At 33.1% G+C, this 20,894-nt stretch overlaps 1 protein-coding gene across 1 annotated transcript; it reads right to left on the bottom strand.

Annotated features, from left to right (window-relative positions):
* Positions 1-4,267: 4,267 nt before the first annotated feature.
* On the bottom strand, positions 4,268-20,208 carry LOC112697121 (nuclear cap-binding protein subunit 1). Its single transcript, XM_025750155.3, has 19 exons — positions 19,914-20,208; positions 19,720-19,779; positions 19,155-19,211; positions 18,396-18,467; positions 17,185-17,247; positions 16,170-16,346; positions 14,641-14,772; positions 13,969-14,035; positions 13,375-13,574; positions 11,705-11,775; positions 11,313-11,397; positions 9,747-9,815; positions 9,507-9,625; positions 8,705-8,843; positions 7,727-8,221; positions 6,812-7,111; positions 5,118-5,296; positions 4,892-5,003; positions 4,268-4,571 (listed from the first exon to the last, which is right to left on the bottom strand). The coding sequence occupies exons 1-19, from the start codon at positions 19,995-19,997 to the stop codon at positions 4,461-4,463; spliced, it is 2,592 nt and encodes an 863-aa protein (XP_025605940.1). The 5' UTR covers positions 19,998-20,208; the 3' UTR covers positions 4,268-4,460.
* Positions 20,209-20,894: the final 686 nt, after the last annotated feature.

Raw genomic sequence — 20,894 nt, 5'->3', positions numbered from 1 at the left:
TTTTAAGTCTTTCCAAGATAAAGTTACTCGAATCACTTTTGATCTAAAAGTTATTAGATATTATTGCATCAAATCTTTTTAAGCTAAATTTGACTCAGAATCGACACCTAGATCTAAGAATTATAGATAATTTTAACATTTTTTCAAGTCTTCAATGACTCAAATCAACTAAAATAATCTAAAAGATTTATAGTCAGTGGTGGAGCTTAGTTCAGACAAGGGAGACATACCCCCAAATTTTTTATAAAAAAATTAGTAATATTTTTTTAAAAAATAAAAAATAGTTCAATTAGTTTACATACTTTACTATGACTTAAAGTACCCAATAAATTCAATAAGCAACACTTTCTCTACCTTTAAGTTCAAATATAAAAAATTAGATATTTTTATTTATTTAATTTAATATTATTTTATATTTTACTATTTATTTAATTTAATTTTTTATATGATAAAAAATAATAGAATATTCAATAAGTATTAATATTATTGTATTTGTATAAATTGATAAAAAAATTCAATAAATATTATAAATTTTAATATTTATACTTCTAACTTCTTCTTTACATATTCTATAGGATATATATTCCAATTTTTATATAAAATAATAATAAAAAATCAAAGAATTAATACATTTTTTAAGAAGAAGGCTAATATTTAAAAAGGAAAACATATAACTTTTATAATATCAACACCTGTAGATAGTTCTTCTACTTTAATGAATCACGAAAAAAGTGAGATACAACCTTCAAAAGTTCAAAAGTTACATCTGATGAGTTGACCTTAATTTTTTGGAACAAGACCTTGAAAACGGCTTTAAATTTGGCAATATCATCCAAATCAGAGAGATGAAATTAGACGAGTTTATCTTAAATGGAGTTCATATCAAAAGTTTTTTGATAATTATTTTCTATCATAGCCCCCTAAAAATTTATTTCAAGTTCCGCTACTGTTTATAATTTTCTCAAAATTTCTCAGGTTAAACATGATCACAAATGCATCAGATTGCAAAGATAGAAGTAAGTAATTTTTGAGGTTTTGATTATAGAATTTAACAAGTATTTGAACTATCTAAGATTTGTGCTTGAATCTAGTATAAGATAAACTCAATGTTTTGGACCTAAATTACAATTTCCGAAAATTCTAGAGTAAGCAGGGATTTTACAATGAATAAAGATTAAAGAATGAATACAATGGAGAACATTTGAAAGAATTTCGCAACAGTTAAATACTATTTTTAAATATAGGAGAATAAAAAATACTAAAAAAATAAAAAACAAAATATACTAAAACAACTATACTCCGGGCACAAAAAAATTAGTAATCAAATTAGTTACGGACAAATCGCAGTATTAAGCCAATTTGGATGAGATATTACATGATTCAACCAAATCGAAAAATGAGACATAGATCAACTAAAAGCATGTCTCTATGTAATTCGAATCAATCTAATTCGAACTAAAAACAGTAGTAATTCGAATCAACGCTGTTCGAATTATGAGGGAGTATGCATGCTAGGTAGTTCAAACCAAACTGATTCGAATCATGCATGGGGTAATTCGAATCACTCTTATTCGAGTTATGCATGGGCAGTTCAAATCACTCTGATTCGAATTATATGGTGAGCAATTCGATAGGCAGTTCGAATCTAGCTGATTTGAATTATGTATATATAATTCAAAATTGGCTGTTTCGAATTAGGAAGTCCCAGACGTGTATAAATATGGTGTGAACGTGAATTGAGTTCATTTGAGCGAGACAAAATGGCTAGTGAGGAGAGTTTTGTAGTGTTAGTGCATTATAAAGGGTCGATTAAGAGAAAAACACGCTCTGGTATGAAGTTCACTGATAAAGATTCTCTGAGTATTTTTATGAGACTTACGACGAGATTCGATGACTTCTTGAATTCTATAATACAAAAACTTGGGTTGTAAGGCGTGAAACGGGTTCAGAATTTATTTTATCGCATTTCGATCTTAGTGCTTAGAGATGACGTGAAGTACGATTCTTTCATTATAGGGAGTGACGAGGATTTGCAGGTCCTAGTCCATTGTCGTCGGCAGTTTTCCGAAGTCAGGACACCTGAGCTGTTGGCAAAGTTGGTTGATGTGGTATCTAGCTCGGGAGGTTCGAACCGGAATACCCAAACTCTAGGCACGGTAGCCGGTTCTAGCTCGAGACTTGTTGGTGCATCTTCGCCCGTGCCTGTGAATGCACCTCGGGACGAGCTTGTCGCGTCCCCATCGTTCGCCGTTGATCTCAACTGCAGTGGTGGCGGAGAGGTTGGTATCGTGGAGAGGGTGCCGATTTTTTTACAATGTGGGGCACCGGTTGGGATGGGTGATGCATTGTTGGATGATGATGGCAATGATGATATGGAGCCTGACCTCATTGCTAATGACAGTGGCGATGATATTGCAGCGAGTAATCCAAGTGGGGCTGGCGGTGGTTCTAGCTCTGGGACTCAATAGTACCCTCCGCACTTTTCATCTTTTGACTTGGATGCCATGAGACAGGACATAAAAAAATAACTTATTCACTCCTATTTTAAAAGAACAAGTTCTCACTAACCTCTTCATTGATAACACCAGCTATATGGGCTACTCCATCCAAACGATAAAGTCAGTCCGGATTATCTCCCATTGGCTAAATCTTCTGCTCAAGCCTTTTTTGGGAGTCGTACTGGATCGTTTTCTCTGGAATTTGGTGGGGCATGAATTTGAAATAGTGGTTCAAATGAGTTTATTTCAAACTCTTTATCTATAGGGAAATAGGGGGTAATTCGAAACAGTTTGTTTTGAATTACTGTGGGCACGAAATTTCGGACTAGTTTGAATGATGCTGTTTCGAATTAGTGTGTGTAATTCGAATCAGGGTAATTCGGATTAGTGTGTGTAATTCGTGACTCTAATTCAAACTATATAAAAAAGTGCTCTTAGTAGAACCTTGTAACATTTTTATCTTTGGTGAAATTGTGTAAAATCACCCTCTACTTAGTTTATATGCATCATTTGCCTTAAATATTTTATATTTTAATATAAATTTTGTACGAATGACTAGTATTTTTTGCACACATAACATGATTATTTGAGGATATTTTGTTTTTTATTTTTTGGTATTTTTTATTGTCCTGGATTTAGGATTAATATCTTTTTAGAGTGTCTAATGTTTTGTTGGGAAATCCCATTCTTTTGTACTTTTGTAAAATCTTTAGTGATATATCCTTTTAATTTATTTCTAATATATTTATTCTATGAATGAATACTATTTTTGAAAAAAAAATATGATAAACCCTTCTCTGATCGCCAAAAATATCTTCCCTTTCTTATCAACACATACTAAAAATATGAATTTAAATCTTTTAAAATTAAAAAAAATTAGCAAAATAATATAATAAAAAATTAATTACCATAAATTTATAACTCCTATCATATGTAAATTTTACTTAACTTAAAAGTGATTAATTATTTTTTCATTTCACTATTATTTTTTACTTTAGAAAAACCTGATCCAAAAATATAACCCACCATTATCAATTTTTTCTACTTTTAAAGGACAAAGAGGTAAAATTAAGATTCCTTAGACTCTGGAAAACGTAAATAGGAGAAATTGATCAAAATCATAACCAACTTGAAGCCATTAAATTACAAAAAAATTATTCATAAATGACTTGGCCTACCACCTACTTACGGTTTAATAATGTGGGTATCTAAGTTACTCTCTCATGCATTATAGTGCCCAAATGCACCTTCATTTTTGGTAGTTATTGGTAGTTTTCGGTAATTGTAGCTTTTTGGTTGTCAATTTCTGATAGTAGAAGAAAAAACTTGCAGCTTGGAAGAGTTCCAGTAAGTTTTAAAAATAAATTAGAATTTCATCGCCAACAATAAATAATAAATAATGCAGTCATTTCCTTAACATTGACTTTCCAGTTTCCACTACCTTTAATACAGGTAATTTAGACCAAATAAACTATCAAAATAATAGAATTTTAATCAAATACTTCCGAGATAATAACCAATAATATCACTCTAATCTCCAAGAGATTTAGGAAGCAAATACTTGATAAGATGACGAAAAAACTTTAGTATGTAAATATATAACAAGTGAACTCCACCTTAGTGCTTCTTTACCCCCCTACACCCTAGCTTTCCTGTGAGATAAGATAAGACGAGACGAGACAAGACAACAGGATAAGCTCTATCCTTAAGCACGCCGATAACCGACAATCAATTCATAGTTCAAACAACAATCAGTGTCCCCACCAACATTTTTCCAAGCAAACACACTGCAGGTTTTACGCACAGTTGGGTCCAATAAATATCTGTGATCAAAATGATCAATATACAAATATATATAATTTACATTACAACGGAATACGGCTTTCCTCTTTTGATAAGAGAGGGAGAATGGTTAGTAGGCTAGAAACGTGTATACCTAAGGTCAATGCATGAATAAATAAATCAAGCCTCGTTAATTGGTCTTCTAAGACCAGAATAAACAGCCGATCGAAAAAGAGGAGGTGCTTCTTCTGTCAATACCTCAGCATCCAGCTTCTCAATATGAGGCCATATCTGCCATCAACAATATAAATGTATGATAACGTCAACGTCTTATATAACTCCTACTTCAAGAAGCGTTCACTTACTAAAACATGATAACTAATACTGAATTAATTTCATTTCATCTGTCACTGCCACATTTTATTCAAGACAAGTGCAACTGACAAATAAAACCAAAGGGAAAGAGTATCAATCTTGAGGATGCTACTTCAGCAATACTTGACGAGATATAGAATGAAAAACCATTATATAAGATTTGGATTTTGTGCACATCAAAGAAAAACTCAAACTAGGTAAATTAGCAAATGCAAGCGCCGTGAATCAAACAATACCTCAGCCGCATACTGCCTGGAAAAGGCCTTCACATAACCCAAAGTGGTGATACACCATTGCTCCTTTTCGCCTACATTGTAAGCACCACTTTTCTTCCCGCCATTTGACTGACTGCAGAATACAAAAGAAACCAACAAGTTATTTATTTGCGTGCATCTACTAAGCAGGACAGTAATTTGGTCATTCTTTATTATCCATCTAGGTCAGAAGGGCAGGAACTGGAACCTGTTTTGGGGTTGTTGATTCTCATTATCTAGTTCCATTGTTGATGGTTCTTGAGGATCCACTGCCATCACATCAACTTCTGCAGCCTTCAATTCGTGCAGTGATCTAGCTTTAGATCCTTCAGGAAGGCGCTCCACCAACACATTTGAGAAGCTTTTGTACAACATTAGAAATAATGCCTACATGTGCAACACCACCAACGCAAGGAAAGAACCATTAGAACTTAAAATACATGCAATTCCGATTATGTGGGTCTGCCACCCTCTTTGCTCCTCTCCTCCACTCTCTCAATTTGTTCTTCTCTATTATTATTTTATTTTATTAATAATTTTAAATCTGATACTAGTTTTTTAATTGTATTTTATGGTGGTGGTTTGAGATATTGGAAAACAGATGGTGGTGGTGGTGGTAGTGGTTGTTGTTCTAGTGATCACAGGTGGTGTAGTAGTAGAAATGGCGTAAGAATAAAATGGACACTTTAATAGAAAAAAGTAAAATAGGCCACCGTACATAAACACTGGCATAGAAATAAATAATTTGAAAACAGTAGCAATTTAGTACTAAGTTTGATAGCACATTCGTAAGAATTTAGATCCTCTAAAGTGAAGAAGTTGGTAAAGTGGTAAAGTGAGGAGTTAATCACCATTGATTTTGTAACTTCCATATAATGTATGCCCCACTATCTTATTTTAAGAGTGATTTCATTTTACCAACTTTCTCACTTTAGATCCTTAAATGCTCAGGAAAACAAGCAAGATCCAAGAATAGATTGTGCAAATACAATAAAAGGGTAATCTGAATTGCCTCAATTATAGCTGACAGACAAGTAAAACCTAACATCTACAACAAAGTCTTAGAATATCTTTTTCGGATAGAATAATTTATAATATCTTGGAAGAACTTCATGATACATCAGGTAATCAATTAGTCATACACGTGAGAAAAACAAGCTTGAGAGTTATCTCAGTTTGTTTCCTTATTTAAACACTACAACCAAGTATAAACAAGACCAATGGATATATGAAATTATTACAGATCATATCAACTTAAAATCCTTTTTATAGTATAAGGAATAATTTAAAAATTTCTTAACTGTAAAGAAAAGGAAAGCTGTGTAGTAACTAGTAATATAACACTAAAACTGGACAGGAATCCAGACTTGGAAGTGGCAAAGTGATATCCCCTCAAGCTCTTTGCTTTTCCTACTTAAGTGGATTCCCTATCCTCCTTTATTATTTCTTCTTTTTATCCTTATCCTATAATATTTTTATATGATAAATCCTTATCCTCGTTTATTCTGCACTTTGTATTCGTTTTTTCTATGATTTATTGTAGATGTGCTGGAACAATAATGCAGTATCCTCTCTAAAATATGGAGTTAAGTAACTAGACCAAACAACACTATCATTGATCTCTTAATAGAAATATAACACTTCCATATTTACCAGAAGCAACTTTTGCAATCTAGCACAGGCTATCTATGGCTGTGAAGTATTCAAAAAGATAAAATTTCAATAATAAATGGTAAAAAGATATTCTGCTAGTCCATCCACAGCCACATTACTACGAAGTCCTATGCAGTTTCTGACCACTAAAAAATTTTTGTCCAAAGTGTCATAACAGCATTTCAGTTGTCATGTCTCATAAGGAAAAAACTGTCTGCAGACATGTTAATACCAGTTTTAGTTAATTACCTCATTTTCTTCAATTGCTCGGACAAGAAGAGCTTCCTTAGCTTCAAAAGATTCTTGAAGAGAAACCACCTCCTCCTTTGCTTTTGCAGCTTGCGACTTCAATCTATTCAACCTAGCAGGATTTTCACCAAGAACTGGTTCACCATCTACAAGTGTCAGTTTCGACTCTGCAGCATCTAACTCTTCTTTTGCTTGCTTTGCAGCTTCTTCAGCTGATAAAATATTCCTTTTAAGAGATAATATCTCTTTCCTTAAATCAGAAATACGATTATATGTCTTGCTTACTGCATTTCGAAGAACCTGTTTGATGGGATACACAAAGGATGGAATTTCAAACAAAAGAAATACAAATGGCTATGAACATCAATTAAATTAATGCTACATATTTTGATATGCTAACAATGACGATAAAAACAAGAACAAGAAATATTAAGTATCCAGCACCTAAATGTAAAAGGCATTATGTGCAAAGCAGATCAAGTTAAAACACATCTTTAAAGAAAATGATAGTGTTCCCCATCCTCCTGGGAGTTATATTCGGGAAGGAAACAGTGCTTTTGGCTCATAAAGATGCAAGGATTCTGTGTGAATCCTCGGTTTTTGCGGTGCTTTATTGTCTTTGATTGGAAAGGAATTATGGGATTTTAACGATCCTTCTTCCGCTATTGAAATTGTTTGGGATAAGATTACCAATTTGGTTGGTGCTCAACTAATTGTTTGTTTAATGGTGTTCCTCTAGCTGATTTCAAAAGGTGTGGTGGCATGCATTGTTACATAGTCTATTTCATAGATATCTCTTTTGTATCTACGATAATTACGTTTTCTTTTATACATTCTCTTCTCTTTAAAATAATTTATGTTTTTACTATCAAAAGCAAAGAACCACGATATTGAACTATCCATAAATTGAAGTACCTCCCATGGACGATCTGATGTATGAAATTGCTCAATATTTTCTAAGGAGAAAACCCATCTCACGATGGCCAAATTTGATACAAGTCGATAACCCATCATCCTGTCAATTGCTATTGCTGTCATTTGGGTGTTACTCTTCCAAAATGAACCCACTTCAGCAATCAGCATGACTTGCTTATCCTGGTCAGGACATAGTTTTGCAAAAACTTGACCATATCTCTCTAAGACGGTTATCAAATGTGTGAAACTTTTAGATCCAATATTGAGAAGAGTTTGTACAACCACTCTTAGTGTAACTTCTAGACCATTATTTGGAAGTACGCTTTCATCAATCCACGAGATTATTTCACGAACAGGTGCCTTTCCTTTAACCATGTTGTTAAGCTCTCCAGAGAGCACATTTTCATTGTTCTCTGTACCGTCTGCCCCCAAAGTTAAGTTTGGTCCACCTTTTGGAGGAAGTAATTCTTCTAAACCAGCTGCATTTTCAACGCTCTGTGAATAACATGAATGGACAATAGAAACATTATTAGTACCGGTTGAGAGTATAAGGAGTGAAGAGAAGAGCCAAGAAAATGTGCTCAAGATAACCACCATTTCCACTCCCAAATATTTGTACCAAATTCCTAACTTTCTTCCTCCTATATCCTAACTCATTTCAGTTTCTGTTACAACTGACTATAGCAACTGACTGGAATGCACCTCATACCAGATCAATTTCATTGAAGGTCTGCTACCAATTATATGAATAAAAACTAAATTACATGGAATAAATTCAACTTCAAACATAAAAGCCTCAACTACTATAGACTGACAACAACAAAAATGTTAATACCCTATTAGGTTTTTCCTTAATCAGCAATTACTGTATGAGAGATTACTGGGTAGCATTGCATTATAGTACTGCCACATATTGAGGTCGTGTAAACTTTAAAATTAATCAATAATCACTTTTGTGGTTCGTCCATGATTAATTACCTGCTTAACTTTGTCCCAGTAAGATAAGCGAACTTCTCGCTCCAAAACCTCCTGAACAAACACACGTTGCGGGGCCCACTTTGGGAGGTCTAAGACATAAGCCCACTCTTCCCATGGCCAGATGAACTGAAAGTTCGACCTGCAGTGTAGTAAATCCATCAACCAAGTTGAACAGGACCAGACTAGAGAAACAACTTGTCAAGCACGTTAATTTTGAAAGTAAAAACAGAACTGATCTTAAAAAGATATTTTATTTAACCTGAGTCATGAAAACCGAAAATTGTTAAACCTAATTCATGAACATGGCACAAGAACAGGAAGTAAGAGTTTAAAGGTGACAGGAAGAGGTCGAGCAACCTGCATCAACCATATTGTAGACTTGCCTCATAATTATACAGGCATGAATCTACAATAATGACTTCACACTAGATAGAATCCCATATTTTTTTCTTCCAGAAAACAGTTTCTTCCCTGGTTTTTTTTGAAAATTGAAAATGATCTATATTTCGTGTAAATATGAATTTCATTACCACTTAAGTTTCAGGCAACAATTTGCATATTGTTTCACAAGACATACATCTCACTACTGACAATGCAATCTTTTAATGGGAAATTATGAATACTATTTTCAATATAAGAATGTCATACGTCAGTCATTTATTTTTGTTTTTATTTTTATTATTATAGAAAAAAAGAAATAAAGTATTAGAGAGGTGAAAGAAAGCAACAAAAACACCAAAGAAAGAGGATTCGATTTAAATCAAGGGAAAGCATGAAAACATAAATAGTATCTGGAACATACAAATGATGTGAAAACCAAAGGATGAGACGTGTTCGACACTCCATATCCAAATCAGCAATCTTCTCAAAGAGAGCACGAACTGCTCCAGCAACAACTGCAGGAAATGCTCCAGGAAGAGCCTATTTTGTAGCCAAAGGTGTGTCAAACCAAAAATCAGAATTTAAAAATCATGAATGTGTATTAGAGAGCTAATAAATCACCAGCGACAAAGAAACAATTTTAAAATCCAACAAATAATACCTTACAAAGGTCAATAATAACCAGTGTGTAGTATATTGGCTTGAAAGGTGGTTGAGGTAGCATCAGCAACTGCAGGAGTGATGGAGATAGCATAAATAAGGCTGCCCGATACATAATCGAGCATTCATATAGAAAAGTAAAAGAACCTCAGAAAAATAAATTTAAAAAAAAGTAAAAAAAAAAAAAACATCTCTTACTAAATCAGTAAGGATCAATAAGCAAAATTACACTATGCATAACTTTGTATAGAATATACACTTTAGTGATTCAACCATTGAATCACAATGACACATAATGAGATCCTTTATACTAAATTTCATGAAAATTCAAATATATAAAAAGTATTTCAAATGCTTTTCATATTTTAAAAACTGGCCTTTAAGCTGCAATACTAAAAATTGGGAAAAATATAAGATTACTAAGAAGGAGAAAAAAGAGGCAGTGAGCAAAGCAAGAACAAGAGCGTATGAGGGTGTTTATCAGTCTTTGGGTACGAAGGAAAGGGAAAAAAGTATATATAAGATCTCAAAGAGTCGATAAAGAAGAACAATAGATTTGGACCAAGTTAAGTGCATCAAGGACAAGAATGGAGAGCTTTTAGTCCAAGATGAGAGCATTAACAAAACAAAGAAGAGCTACTTTTATGAGTTATTTAATGAAGAACAAGAGACTTTTCCGTGCTTAGGTTGGTTACACACGAGGGAAGACGACTAAAACTTCAACTATTATCGAAGGATTCAAGACTTAGAAGTAAGGGAGGCTCTAAAGCAGATGAATAATGGAATGACAGTAGGATCAGATAATATTCCGACTGAAATGTGGAAAGACTTAGGAGGTAAGGGCATCAGTTGGTTAACCAAATTTTTTTATGAAGTGGTCAAAAGAAATCTGCGTGTCAATAGTCTCACTGTAGACATGATATATGATAGGACGAAATGGCAAAATTACTACCAAATATACAAAAGCATCCTTCATTCAAACATATCTAAGAAACATTTATAATATTCCCTATATTTCAGTATATGATAAATTCTTGACATTCAAGCACATCTTTGCAAAACTATCAATTAGTTCTTACTAATTAAACCAACCCCAAAATGTCAACTCGTGTAAAGAAATACCCACAACTACTGAGTCACCACTATAACCAAAAAAACTCAAAATCATCCTCAGGCACCTGAGAGTGCAAAATCACATCATTGCTTCTTTTCAATGAATATATGGTACTGTCCCACCTTAATAGTAACTTGCACAGAACTCTGCAATCTTGAATGCTTAAGTGGAACATAGAACAACATCTGGCTTAGGATCTCAAATACTAAGAAAAGAGGACAAGCTTCTATTAGATTTATTGTTTCATGGCATTGCCTTCTAGATTTTTAGACATTAAATGTTACTGAACATGTCACTCAATTTAGTAACATCATTATTTTAAAGCCTGTAATGGCAACCAACCAAAGCCAGTGTAGAGACCCAAATCAAGCTTCAATCCACAATATTATAGTGCTAAAGCTTTACAGGTACCAGGGTCCAATCAAAAGCATCGAGGTAGGTAGGTGCAAATACCTGAGAGAATATTGTCTCAGCCATGAGGTACTCATATCTGAAGGGCACTGGCAAGCCAACCATAAAGGAAGCACATTCCTTTCGACTAGCTTTGCATGAACACAACGAAAACAGTTAAAATTATGTCAAACAATTTTAGAGAAGGATGCAAAGCAAAAAGAGAGGAAATAAAAGGACCAAAGGAATTCTAACTAAACACCAAATAATAGTTTTTTGTAAAACACAACAGAAATCGGTCAGAACTAAGAGTTTGCAACATCAGAAATGTTTTTTCTATTCTTTAAACGACAGTAGTGATGTTTGAACCTAAGATCACTAAATCAAAAAATGGTTTTGAAAGGGTAAAAATAGGCATGTCATTGCATTGAAAAGAATCAACAATTCATACAAACCAGCCATTGAAGAACAGAAGCACATCCAGGAGATATTCTTCCATAACAAATCGATCAATAGGCTGCAGATCCTGCCATCCAAAAGATTATTTTCCATTTAATCCTCAGATATAATGGTGGCGAAAAAAGTTCAAAATTTTCAAAACCTGAAACTGCAGTGTAGGTAATACAATCATACATGTAAACCAAACAGCTTTGCATATCAAGGAATTAATCAGCAAGTTTATCACGTGAAAGTCTGCTCCTCACTTAACAAAAGTAAAATTATTTGTTTTGGAGATGTCTACAGAACAAATCTAGTCTGACAAGAAAAATAGAAGCACAAGAGCAGACAATGCTAACATATCTTAAAGGAACAAATAAAAAAAATACAATATGCCGACAAAATAAAACCTCAGAATAGGTTGTCTTTCATCATGGCAGGGAGGGGGTGGATGAAAAGCTATTTTCACATAAAGATTATAGCAGCAAACTCCAAGGAAATTTCCTTTTATCTGAAAATGCTTGATGGTAGTAAGTTACTGTTTATCCGAAAATACTTGATAGTTGATAGTAGTAAGTTAATGAAGTTTGTAATGAAACAACAAATTTGGATCCAAATACAAATGTGAGAATGTTCAAACAATGGCCTGGCTTGGAAATGTTTAGGCTTTAGAGAAAAGTTGCTGAAATCTTACCACGTCTTGGAAATGTTTTGGCTTTAGAGAAAAGTTGCTGAAATCTTACCACCAAAAAACATTCAAATATTGGTGGATTATCATGTAAAAGGTTATAAGGACATGTGCCTGGTTTTGAAAGCAATTTTAGAAAATTATATGGTTGACTTTGAAATTTAAGTAACGGTGAAGGTAGAATATCAATTTTTGGCAGCCACAACACCTTTGACAAGCCTTGCCGGGTACTTTTCCATGGAACTTGTAGCTTCCAAGCAGCTCGTAAAAACATTCGATCAAAAATACTTATTAATTTTGCTACCATTATGCACCCAAAGCACAGGCCACAACACTCCCAAACAGGAGCATAAACTATATAACTACTTAAGAAGAAAAACAATCACACACAAAGAGAACAAACACAAGAAAGAATACACAATTGTATGCACTTCTTACAAGAAGATATAAACAACTGCTTCAACACTTATAAGGAAAGCACAAGGTATGCAATCTCTATATCTCTATATCTATATTAAAAGCCACAAACTTGGACTAGCCAAAGGAAACAACAACTAAGAATTATTAAGTGCGCTCAGCTATGTAGATCAGACAATGCTATAATATCATATCTAATTAACATCTAAATATCTTTGTCTAACCATACTTGTTTATGTCAACATGCTCATCTCTGCAACTATTAACTTGATTTGTTTGTTGAGTTTTTACCACTAAATAACATAGCCAGTCTCAGCTGCACAGTAAGGGTATGCACAAACCCACAAATTATGTCACAAATTTTCTTCTACAGAGAAACAATGCCTAAACAAAGCTCTTGAAAACAATGTCAAAAGATGCAGAAAAACAATGAAATATCCAAACAAATATAAGGTTCAATTTACTGTCAAAAAGAGGTCCAAGTCAAACAATGAATTATATAAGTTTCCATAATGTAATATTAAAAGCAACAAAATCAGTGTAAATGCACAAGACCAATATCATAAGGTGAAAAAAAATCACCTCAGTTTTACTGGGGGGAAATATGTTAAGCCGGTGTATCCTTTGGGGATATTTTAACTCTGCTTCATGCTTTTGTTTACCATTAGATATGCCAGAAGGTACTGAAGGTGGGCTTGGTATGTTAAGGCAGCTCACTGTCCCAAATTCATGGGACTTCCCAGCAACAAGCTGAGCTTCAAATGATAGATGTGGTCTTGGAACTAACAACCCAGGCAGTACAAATAATCAAAGCAGGGAATAAAACATAGGTAAACAATGGAAAAAAAATGCAAGAAGAAAGAGATGACCCGAAAAAACCAGAGAAGAAAAGGAAAACAATAAGCCAGATTAAAATCTCACCACAAGATTCGACTAGATATGCTAAGCTCAAGTTAGTATTTCTTATTTTCTTTCCAAGGAAACATTCTGTTATCATTATGCCATTAATGTAAACTATGCGGAACTTGATCTTCAGACATATGGAATCAAATAATGTCCTAAAGACTAAAAAGCAGGAGAGAAAACATAATAAACCATAAGTGTTGAAATTTTTCATTTAGATATCGAACCACCTATACTACCATGCTTATCAAGTAAAAAAAGAGAGAAAATTACCACTTTCAACTTTCCATCCATTACTAGATAAAGCTTGTATTCTGTCATATAAGTCTTCTACAAAATCCTAGAAAATAGCAACCAAATGTTAGAGAAGAATTATTTGTGTCGAAAGCTTCAAAGAAGGATACAAGGGTGAAACCATACGACAACTACGAGATCTGAAAGGAAGAAAGAGGTAACACCAAGAGAAATAGAAGTTTAAAAAGGAATAAAGAATAAATAATAATCTACCAATACTCAGCAAATAACAGTTCCAAGATAACTTATAAATTTCATCAAATAAACAGAAATGCCAAATTAGCATTCCGAAAGAAATTCTTTCAAGCTCATCCTCAAATTTATGATTGTTATTAACTTAATCTAAACTGCAATCCCTTTTTGTTGTCCTGCCAAACTAAGGCAGGTGACCTGAGTTCAGTGCTTCAAATCCTAACATGTACTTTCAGACCATGATATTCTATAGTAATAGAAAAATCACAAGGATAATTGTACCGTGTACAATGGAATGAAAAACTTCACAGGTACTGTTATGCCATCACTATATGCACCACAGCAGGCAAGGCCAAAACAACATAAATATTTCATGGGAAGAATTGTGTTTGCAAGGAAACATTGATATGGTCTTCAAACGAGGACAGAACTCATAATGAAGTGGAAATAGTAACCAACCTTATCACCGGAACCTCTCTCGTTTGCATCATCTTTTTCAAAAAAGAATAAACCAGTGTCAGAGTCACGCCTTCTGATGCTCAAATAAGCTTCAACACTAACCATCAGTCTCTCAATCTCTTCAGGAACTTGCTGTTTACAGACATGAGACATGATCGGCCATTCAATGGAAGTTTCAGGAGACTAATTAAATGCCCATTATAATTCAAACATGCATGCATTATGCATGCCAAGTACCGACTAGAGAAGCTGTTATATCATTTACAAAAAAATTTGTAACTTCTCAAGATACTGAAAGTTTACATTTTCTGCATCAAATTATTTCTTGGCTTCACACCCTTAACAATTCCAACTGGTGCTTCAATAAATCATAAAGTTCATCTCATTAGTTTAAGACTAGTAAACCAAAACATCATTTCAGCTAACATTATGTCATGACAGCTTAAGCAGCAAAAAGGCAGAAAAATCCAATCATCAATAAGTAGTAACAAAAAGGAAGCTCTGGAACCATCCACAGATAAGAACACTCCAATACAAATGGTTCAATTATCAACTGCCATATTGTGGTCATACGTCAAACAATGCTGCCAAGTACCAACAAATTTGATTTAACTTCAAGAGGAATTATTTAAGCTAAAATAAGTGGTTTATGTTAGATTTGAATGTTTCAAAAGCAAGTTTCAGAGAATATTTTGGTCTGGATGGGATAAAGCAAAATCATCTTCAGAGATAAGTAGGATGCATTTGGTTTTCATTTTCATTTTCTATTTTCATTTTCAGTATTTTCTGTTTTCTGGATTTTGTGAAGGAAAAGGTAAAAACAGTGAAAATAATAAAATCCTGTTGTTTGTTTACACCTTGTTTTCTCTTCTTTCTTTCCAAAATTCCAAAAATAGAAATTACTGAAAATGAAAACGCAAACCAAATGTGCCCTAAAGCAAAACAAATAACTACAATTTTAGAACGAATTTTGGTGTTCAGGCAATGCTTGGAAAAAACTGAAAAACGAGGGTTGATACAGTGAAATTACTTTTCACATTAGTCATCCAAAAATGAGAATCAAGTATATTCTACTTTTATTGAAAGTCATTATTTTCCCCTGAATGAATTAAAATCAAAAACTGTAAACTGAACATATACCCCATTCAGGTATTTGGATCAAATAAAAACAAACAAGCTAAGCCCCCCAATTGACAAAAGGAAAATACAGCCAGTCTTATTTCCATTCACATTTCACAGATCTCTAAATTTTATAATATAGATAGAAGATGACTCCAACCATTGGAAGGAAAATAAAATCTTGAATGCAAATGAACATTCAGAATCATAATGGTTCATATAAACTTTAAAGAAGCCAGTAAATAACAACAAATTCAGAAATTAATAAATATGATAATGATAAAAGGAACAGTTAAGAGAATATATGAATATGTAAACTTTTAACACTAAAATGCAAAGAAATATTTTTTCTTATGTTGCTAAAACATGATGCAATCAGATTACCAAATGTTCAAGCATCAAATACTTACCTCAACAAGTTCTGCTCCACCCCATGGGAGGCATGATAAAATACAAGTTATATAAAAGTCTGCACAAGGCTGCCACAAGGGATTTCCTTTTTCCTCATCAACTATTGTAGCAGCTGATGATAAAAACGTATCAAAGATGCCAACCAAAGAGCTTAGTTGAAGAACCTTACTGCACATCTATATAGAAATTTACAAGAAAGTGACTGTAGGATCCTGGTACCATTGCAGCTAAACTAAACAGATAACGGGCAGAATATAATGAATAGTGGCAGATAATTCAGAATAATAGAGTAAAGAACAGAAGATGGAATAGAAGCTACAGGGCTGAATGATACTGAGATATCATTCTTGCCTCAGTAAATGTATTAGGGAATGTAAGAGATATATGCAGAAAAGGAAGATACAACTAGCATTCGAGAGGCTACTACTCTCCTATCAGTTCTATCCAGCCTAATTTCAAAGATGAATCCCCATAACACTCTTCTCCTCTCTTATATACAATCTCATTTCTCTCTCTCCTAGTCTCCTTATCAAAATGACCATATACCAACTCTGCCAAGCTAGCAGAGTTAGTTGTAAGACCCCCCCCCCCCTTCCCCAAAAAAAAAAATTACCCTTACTATCTATTTGTTTCCCCTAAACCCCATGGAGGGGTGCATAACAGTGACATAAAAAAAACTGCAATCAATTACCTGAATAAAAAAAATCTATAAAAAGAAAATAAAGACGGATGGATGATAATAAGAATAAGATGAAAACATATAATTGGGACTTCATGAAAAGTAGCAAAGCAAAATAAAATTTACATGCGGAAATTTTAATGATCGGGAAGCGTATAACAAACCAATTGTAAAACAATTTAGACAAGTTATGTAAACCAGTTATGTAAAACGGCTTAACAAATATGAGAACTTGAAGAACTCCCTAACTACCTCATGCTATATAGAGTATACTGTCATATAATAACAATGTCAATAAAGGTACATATTTTTATAAATAACGATGCAATACATACCATGACAGTCATAAGCCGCATTAGGATACGAACCCCATTGCAGTCTCCAGAATTTAACGCATCCTATTTTTAAAAAAATAAATAAAAGCCAAGCAACAAAAATTATAGGTGATTAAAACTCAAACATATGCACCAAAAGATCCACATAAAACTAAGAGAATTTACTGCATTCGAGCATTGAAGCAAATTATTTAAAAAAATGCAATGGGAAATTTTATTATATGAACAAATAAATTCAAAATAACAGTATATGTATCGTGGAACACAGCCACTCAGCCAGTAAGTACCATTATATAGGCAGCTCATATTGGCACCAAGTTAGTTAGAAGAGTTTGTTGATTATAAACATCGAGAGAGGGGGATTAATTTGGAGTGTTGGCATTTTCTTAGTCTTGGTAAGTCGGGAAATCTAACTCTTCCTCAAATCAATGTAATCAATCTTCTAGTGTTCTTAACATTTTTTATCAATCCTATTAAAAACATGATAACATATATACTTTCCTATCCTGTGATCTTTATGGATGACTTTCCCTTGAGAAGCTGGAAAGCTATACTGCAATGATCTTTTGTTTGTTTGTGGCTTTTGCAAGGAGAATCTGTTATCCTCCCATCTTCTTGTACATTGTAACATTCTTCTTCCCATCTTAATGATATTATTCTTTTATCAATAAATAAAATAATAATAACATAGATACTTTCTCTTCCCATTCCAGTTCAAGTCATCTCATTGCATAATTGCATCAAATCAAATCTTAATTAAAATCCCATTGAGAATGTTAATTTATAGAAATTTGTTTCAACGACAACTGAATATTTCAAATCGCTGTCCTTAATTCTCATGGAAAAAGCCCTATCTACAATTGCATGTACAAGCAAAATAAAATAAGAGAATGAAGACAATGCAAATACAACTTAAACTTTAGAACAGCTGGTTCATTACATGGTATCAAAACTTCGCTAACCAAAAGATCTAGAGTTCTATCCTTTTTACCCTCATTCTTCTGAATAAGGATAGAATTTCAACACAAGAAAAAAATAGACCAGTGCATATTCAATCCACACTTGAAGCCCAAAAGACACTCTGTGAGATAGCGTATTAGATATACAATCATTCTTGTGTTTCTACTAAACAATTTCAGTTTTTAGGAGAGACAATTTATGACACATCATCAAGAAACTAATATAGAAGCCTCAATGGATGAACTGCTCACCTGAAATTTAGTCCGAGTTTTGTCCACTAGTTTTTTAACGAAGTCCTCATTTTCTAAGTTAATCAAGCCAATCTGAAAGAAGTGAGTATTAAAGGAAATGAAAGATGCTCAGGAACATCATTTAGGGAATTGAACTAGGAGCAAATGAAATTTCACAACACATAGCAAAGATAGTAATCACTGATAAAAATAATAGACAATGATTGCAACAAACAGCAAATAAAAGGACAATAGTAAGCAAGGGAAACAAATGTTTCACAATAAGCTAATCTGCTAATCATATATTTTATTTTTTCTTTTACCATTGCAAATATATATTTGCAAGATTGTGTCAAAATCATGCTGCTTATATGCATCTAGCAAGTAACAAATATGCAAAGCATCAACATCAAACTTAGTAAGCTACCAAGCTTGCATTTAGAAAGTAAACAGCTCATAAAGGGAAAAGTGAGTAAGTCAACAATGCTAAAATCTTTTATGAAGTGCAAAGAGGAAATAATTTACAATGTCAAACATTAGGTAGATTGTATACATACTAGATTGCCTTAAGTAACAGTTTCGATCGTATATACATGACATGCCATAATACTTTGATGAATTACCACTGCACAACTATGACAATGACTAACTCAGAATAATTTCCAGCAGGAGTTCATCAAAATAATTCTGCACATTCGAATACATAAATATATCCCCCTGGGCATGGGGAAGGAGGGTCATTTGCTATTCAATCAAGACAGAGAGAAGAAAAAAACCTACCAGGGTTCCATACAACGGAATCTTGTGAGGCAATTGCTCAGCACATGCCAAAAGGAACTGCATGAAGAAAAATAAAGATATTATAAGAAACCACAATGATAGAGAAAACAAGCATGTCTTAGTATGTTAGATCTGGAGTCCATTATACATGAACATTTTGAAAGACCAGCCTAGACTTCCAGAAACAAATTAAAAAAAAAAAGTGTCAATATCAATATTTGGAACAATATATACAGGAAATTATATACTAGTCCGCACACCAAATACTATCCTCGTTCTAATAAAAAACAAGTATTGCTATTGCCTATCGGAAAACAGCCACTCAGCCAACTATAACTAACAACGAAACTAGTACTAATATTTAAAGCCACCAATATAGTTTCTCCATAATCTCTAAAGAAAGCTCATAACACATGCATAATACAGATGTTAGCTACAACAGTATGCCTCATAGCTCAAAAATCCCCAAATTTCAATTGGTCCAAACAGAACAACAAGAACAAAGTAGTTACCTAACAAACCACGATAAATCATAAATGGCAAAGAAGGGAATCGAAAAGCTAACCTCCAAAATCTCGGTTTGGGAGTGGTCGAGCTCTCTGCGAATGGCGCCAAAACATGTTTCCTGAAAAGAAAAGAATTGAAATTAAGATCGAAGAAAGAAAGAAAGAAGAAGAAGAAGAAGAAGAAGAAGAAGAAGAAGAAGAAGAAGAAGAAGAAGAAGAAGAAGAAGAAGAAGAAGGAGGAGGGGATGCGAACAATGTGGTCCTTGAAGTCGCCGGCGGCACCGTATTCGGGACTCTTGTCGCCGATTCGCAGAAGAAGGCTTCTCCAGCTGCTCATTGTTGCGTCTTACAGTGAGCAGTGTAATGGTAAAGAGTAAGAGAAAAACGAAGGGCAGAAGAGAAAGGGGGATAATATTAGGGGTTTGGAGGGTTTTAATGTCTTCAATACCAGACCGGGGAAAAGAGAAGACAAGAACAGCTCAGCCGCTGAGACCGAAAATCAATTTCAGTTGAACCCTACATTGAGTACATTCACTAGGAATTTTTTTTTTTTTTCCTACGTTTGTTTTATATGCTTTTTTATTAAAAAGTAATTTATAAAAAATAAACAGATAATTTACTTTTTATACTTTGAAAAAAACTGTATAAGGTAAAAATTCACAAAAAATTATGTAAAACACTAAATATCATTTATCCTTCCTGATTGGTTTATACACTTTTCGAACTAATTTTGTTCAAAAATTATTCTTTTTTAAAAAAATCTTACCTATATTATTCATTTTTTATTAAAGTTAGATTTATTATTGTTCGTTTACCTTTTCTATCCTTTAAAAATAAAATAATCTTGGTTGAAGAAAAAAATCAAAAAAATAAATGATGTAAAAAATGGCTAATTTTTTAGGTTATGAAAATGCAGAATGTGATATGCTTAATTATGAAAAAATGGTGTGTTTTTTATAGATATAGAGATAACAAAAAAATCAAAGGTTTAAATTTGTGTGGGCTGAAACTTTTTTTACGAGATAAGCAAATTGATGTGTTAGTTTTGTAGAAAAAAAAATTATAAACTATAAATCTGATCCTCATATTTATATTTTAAAAAAAATAATAAAACCACAAATTTAACCCTTAGAATTATAATATTTACACCCAAAAAAAATATATCAATTATTCACATTTCTGAAAAATACTATTTGAATTTCAATGCTAAAAATAAAAAGCATTATTATGTTTC

The sequence above is a fragment of the Arachis hypogaea genome, chromosome 6 (assembly GCF_003086295.3).
Source record: "Arachis hypogaea cultivar Tifrunner chromosome 6, arahy.Tifrunner.gnm2.J5K5, whole genome shotgun sequence".
In the NCBI taxonomy this organism is placed as follows: Eukaryota; Viridiplantae; Streptophyta; class Magnoliopsida; order Fabales; family Fabaceae; genus Arachis; species Arachis hypogaea.
Note: the sequence above shows the minus strand (reverse complement) of the source record. Positions and strands in the feature narration are given on the sequence as shown.

Excerpts from the sequence above, each read along its gene's own strand:
- LOC112697121 (XM_025750155.3), bottom strand. The coding sequence starts at position 19,997 with ATGAGCAGCTGGAGAAGCCTTCTTCTGCGAATCGGCGACAAGAGTCCC. Across the intron at positions 11,398-11,704 it reads CTTCTGTTCTTCAATGGCTG|TCGAAAGGAATGTGCTTCCT; the intron begins GTTTGTATGAAT and ends ATGCAAAGCTAG. Across the intron at positions 9,626-9,746 it reads TTATTATTGACCTTTGTAAG|GCTCTTCCTGGAGCATTTCC; the intron begins GTATTATTTGTT and ends GCTACAAAATAG.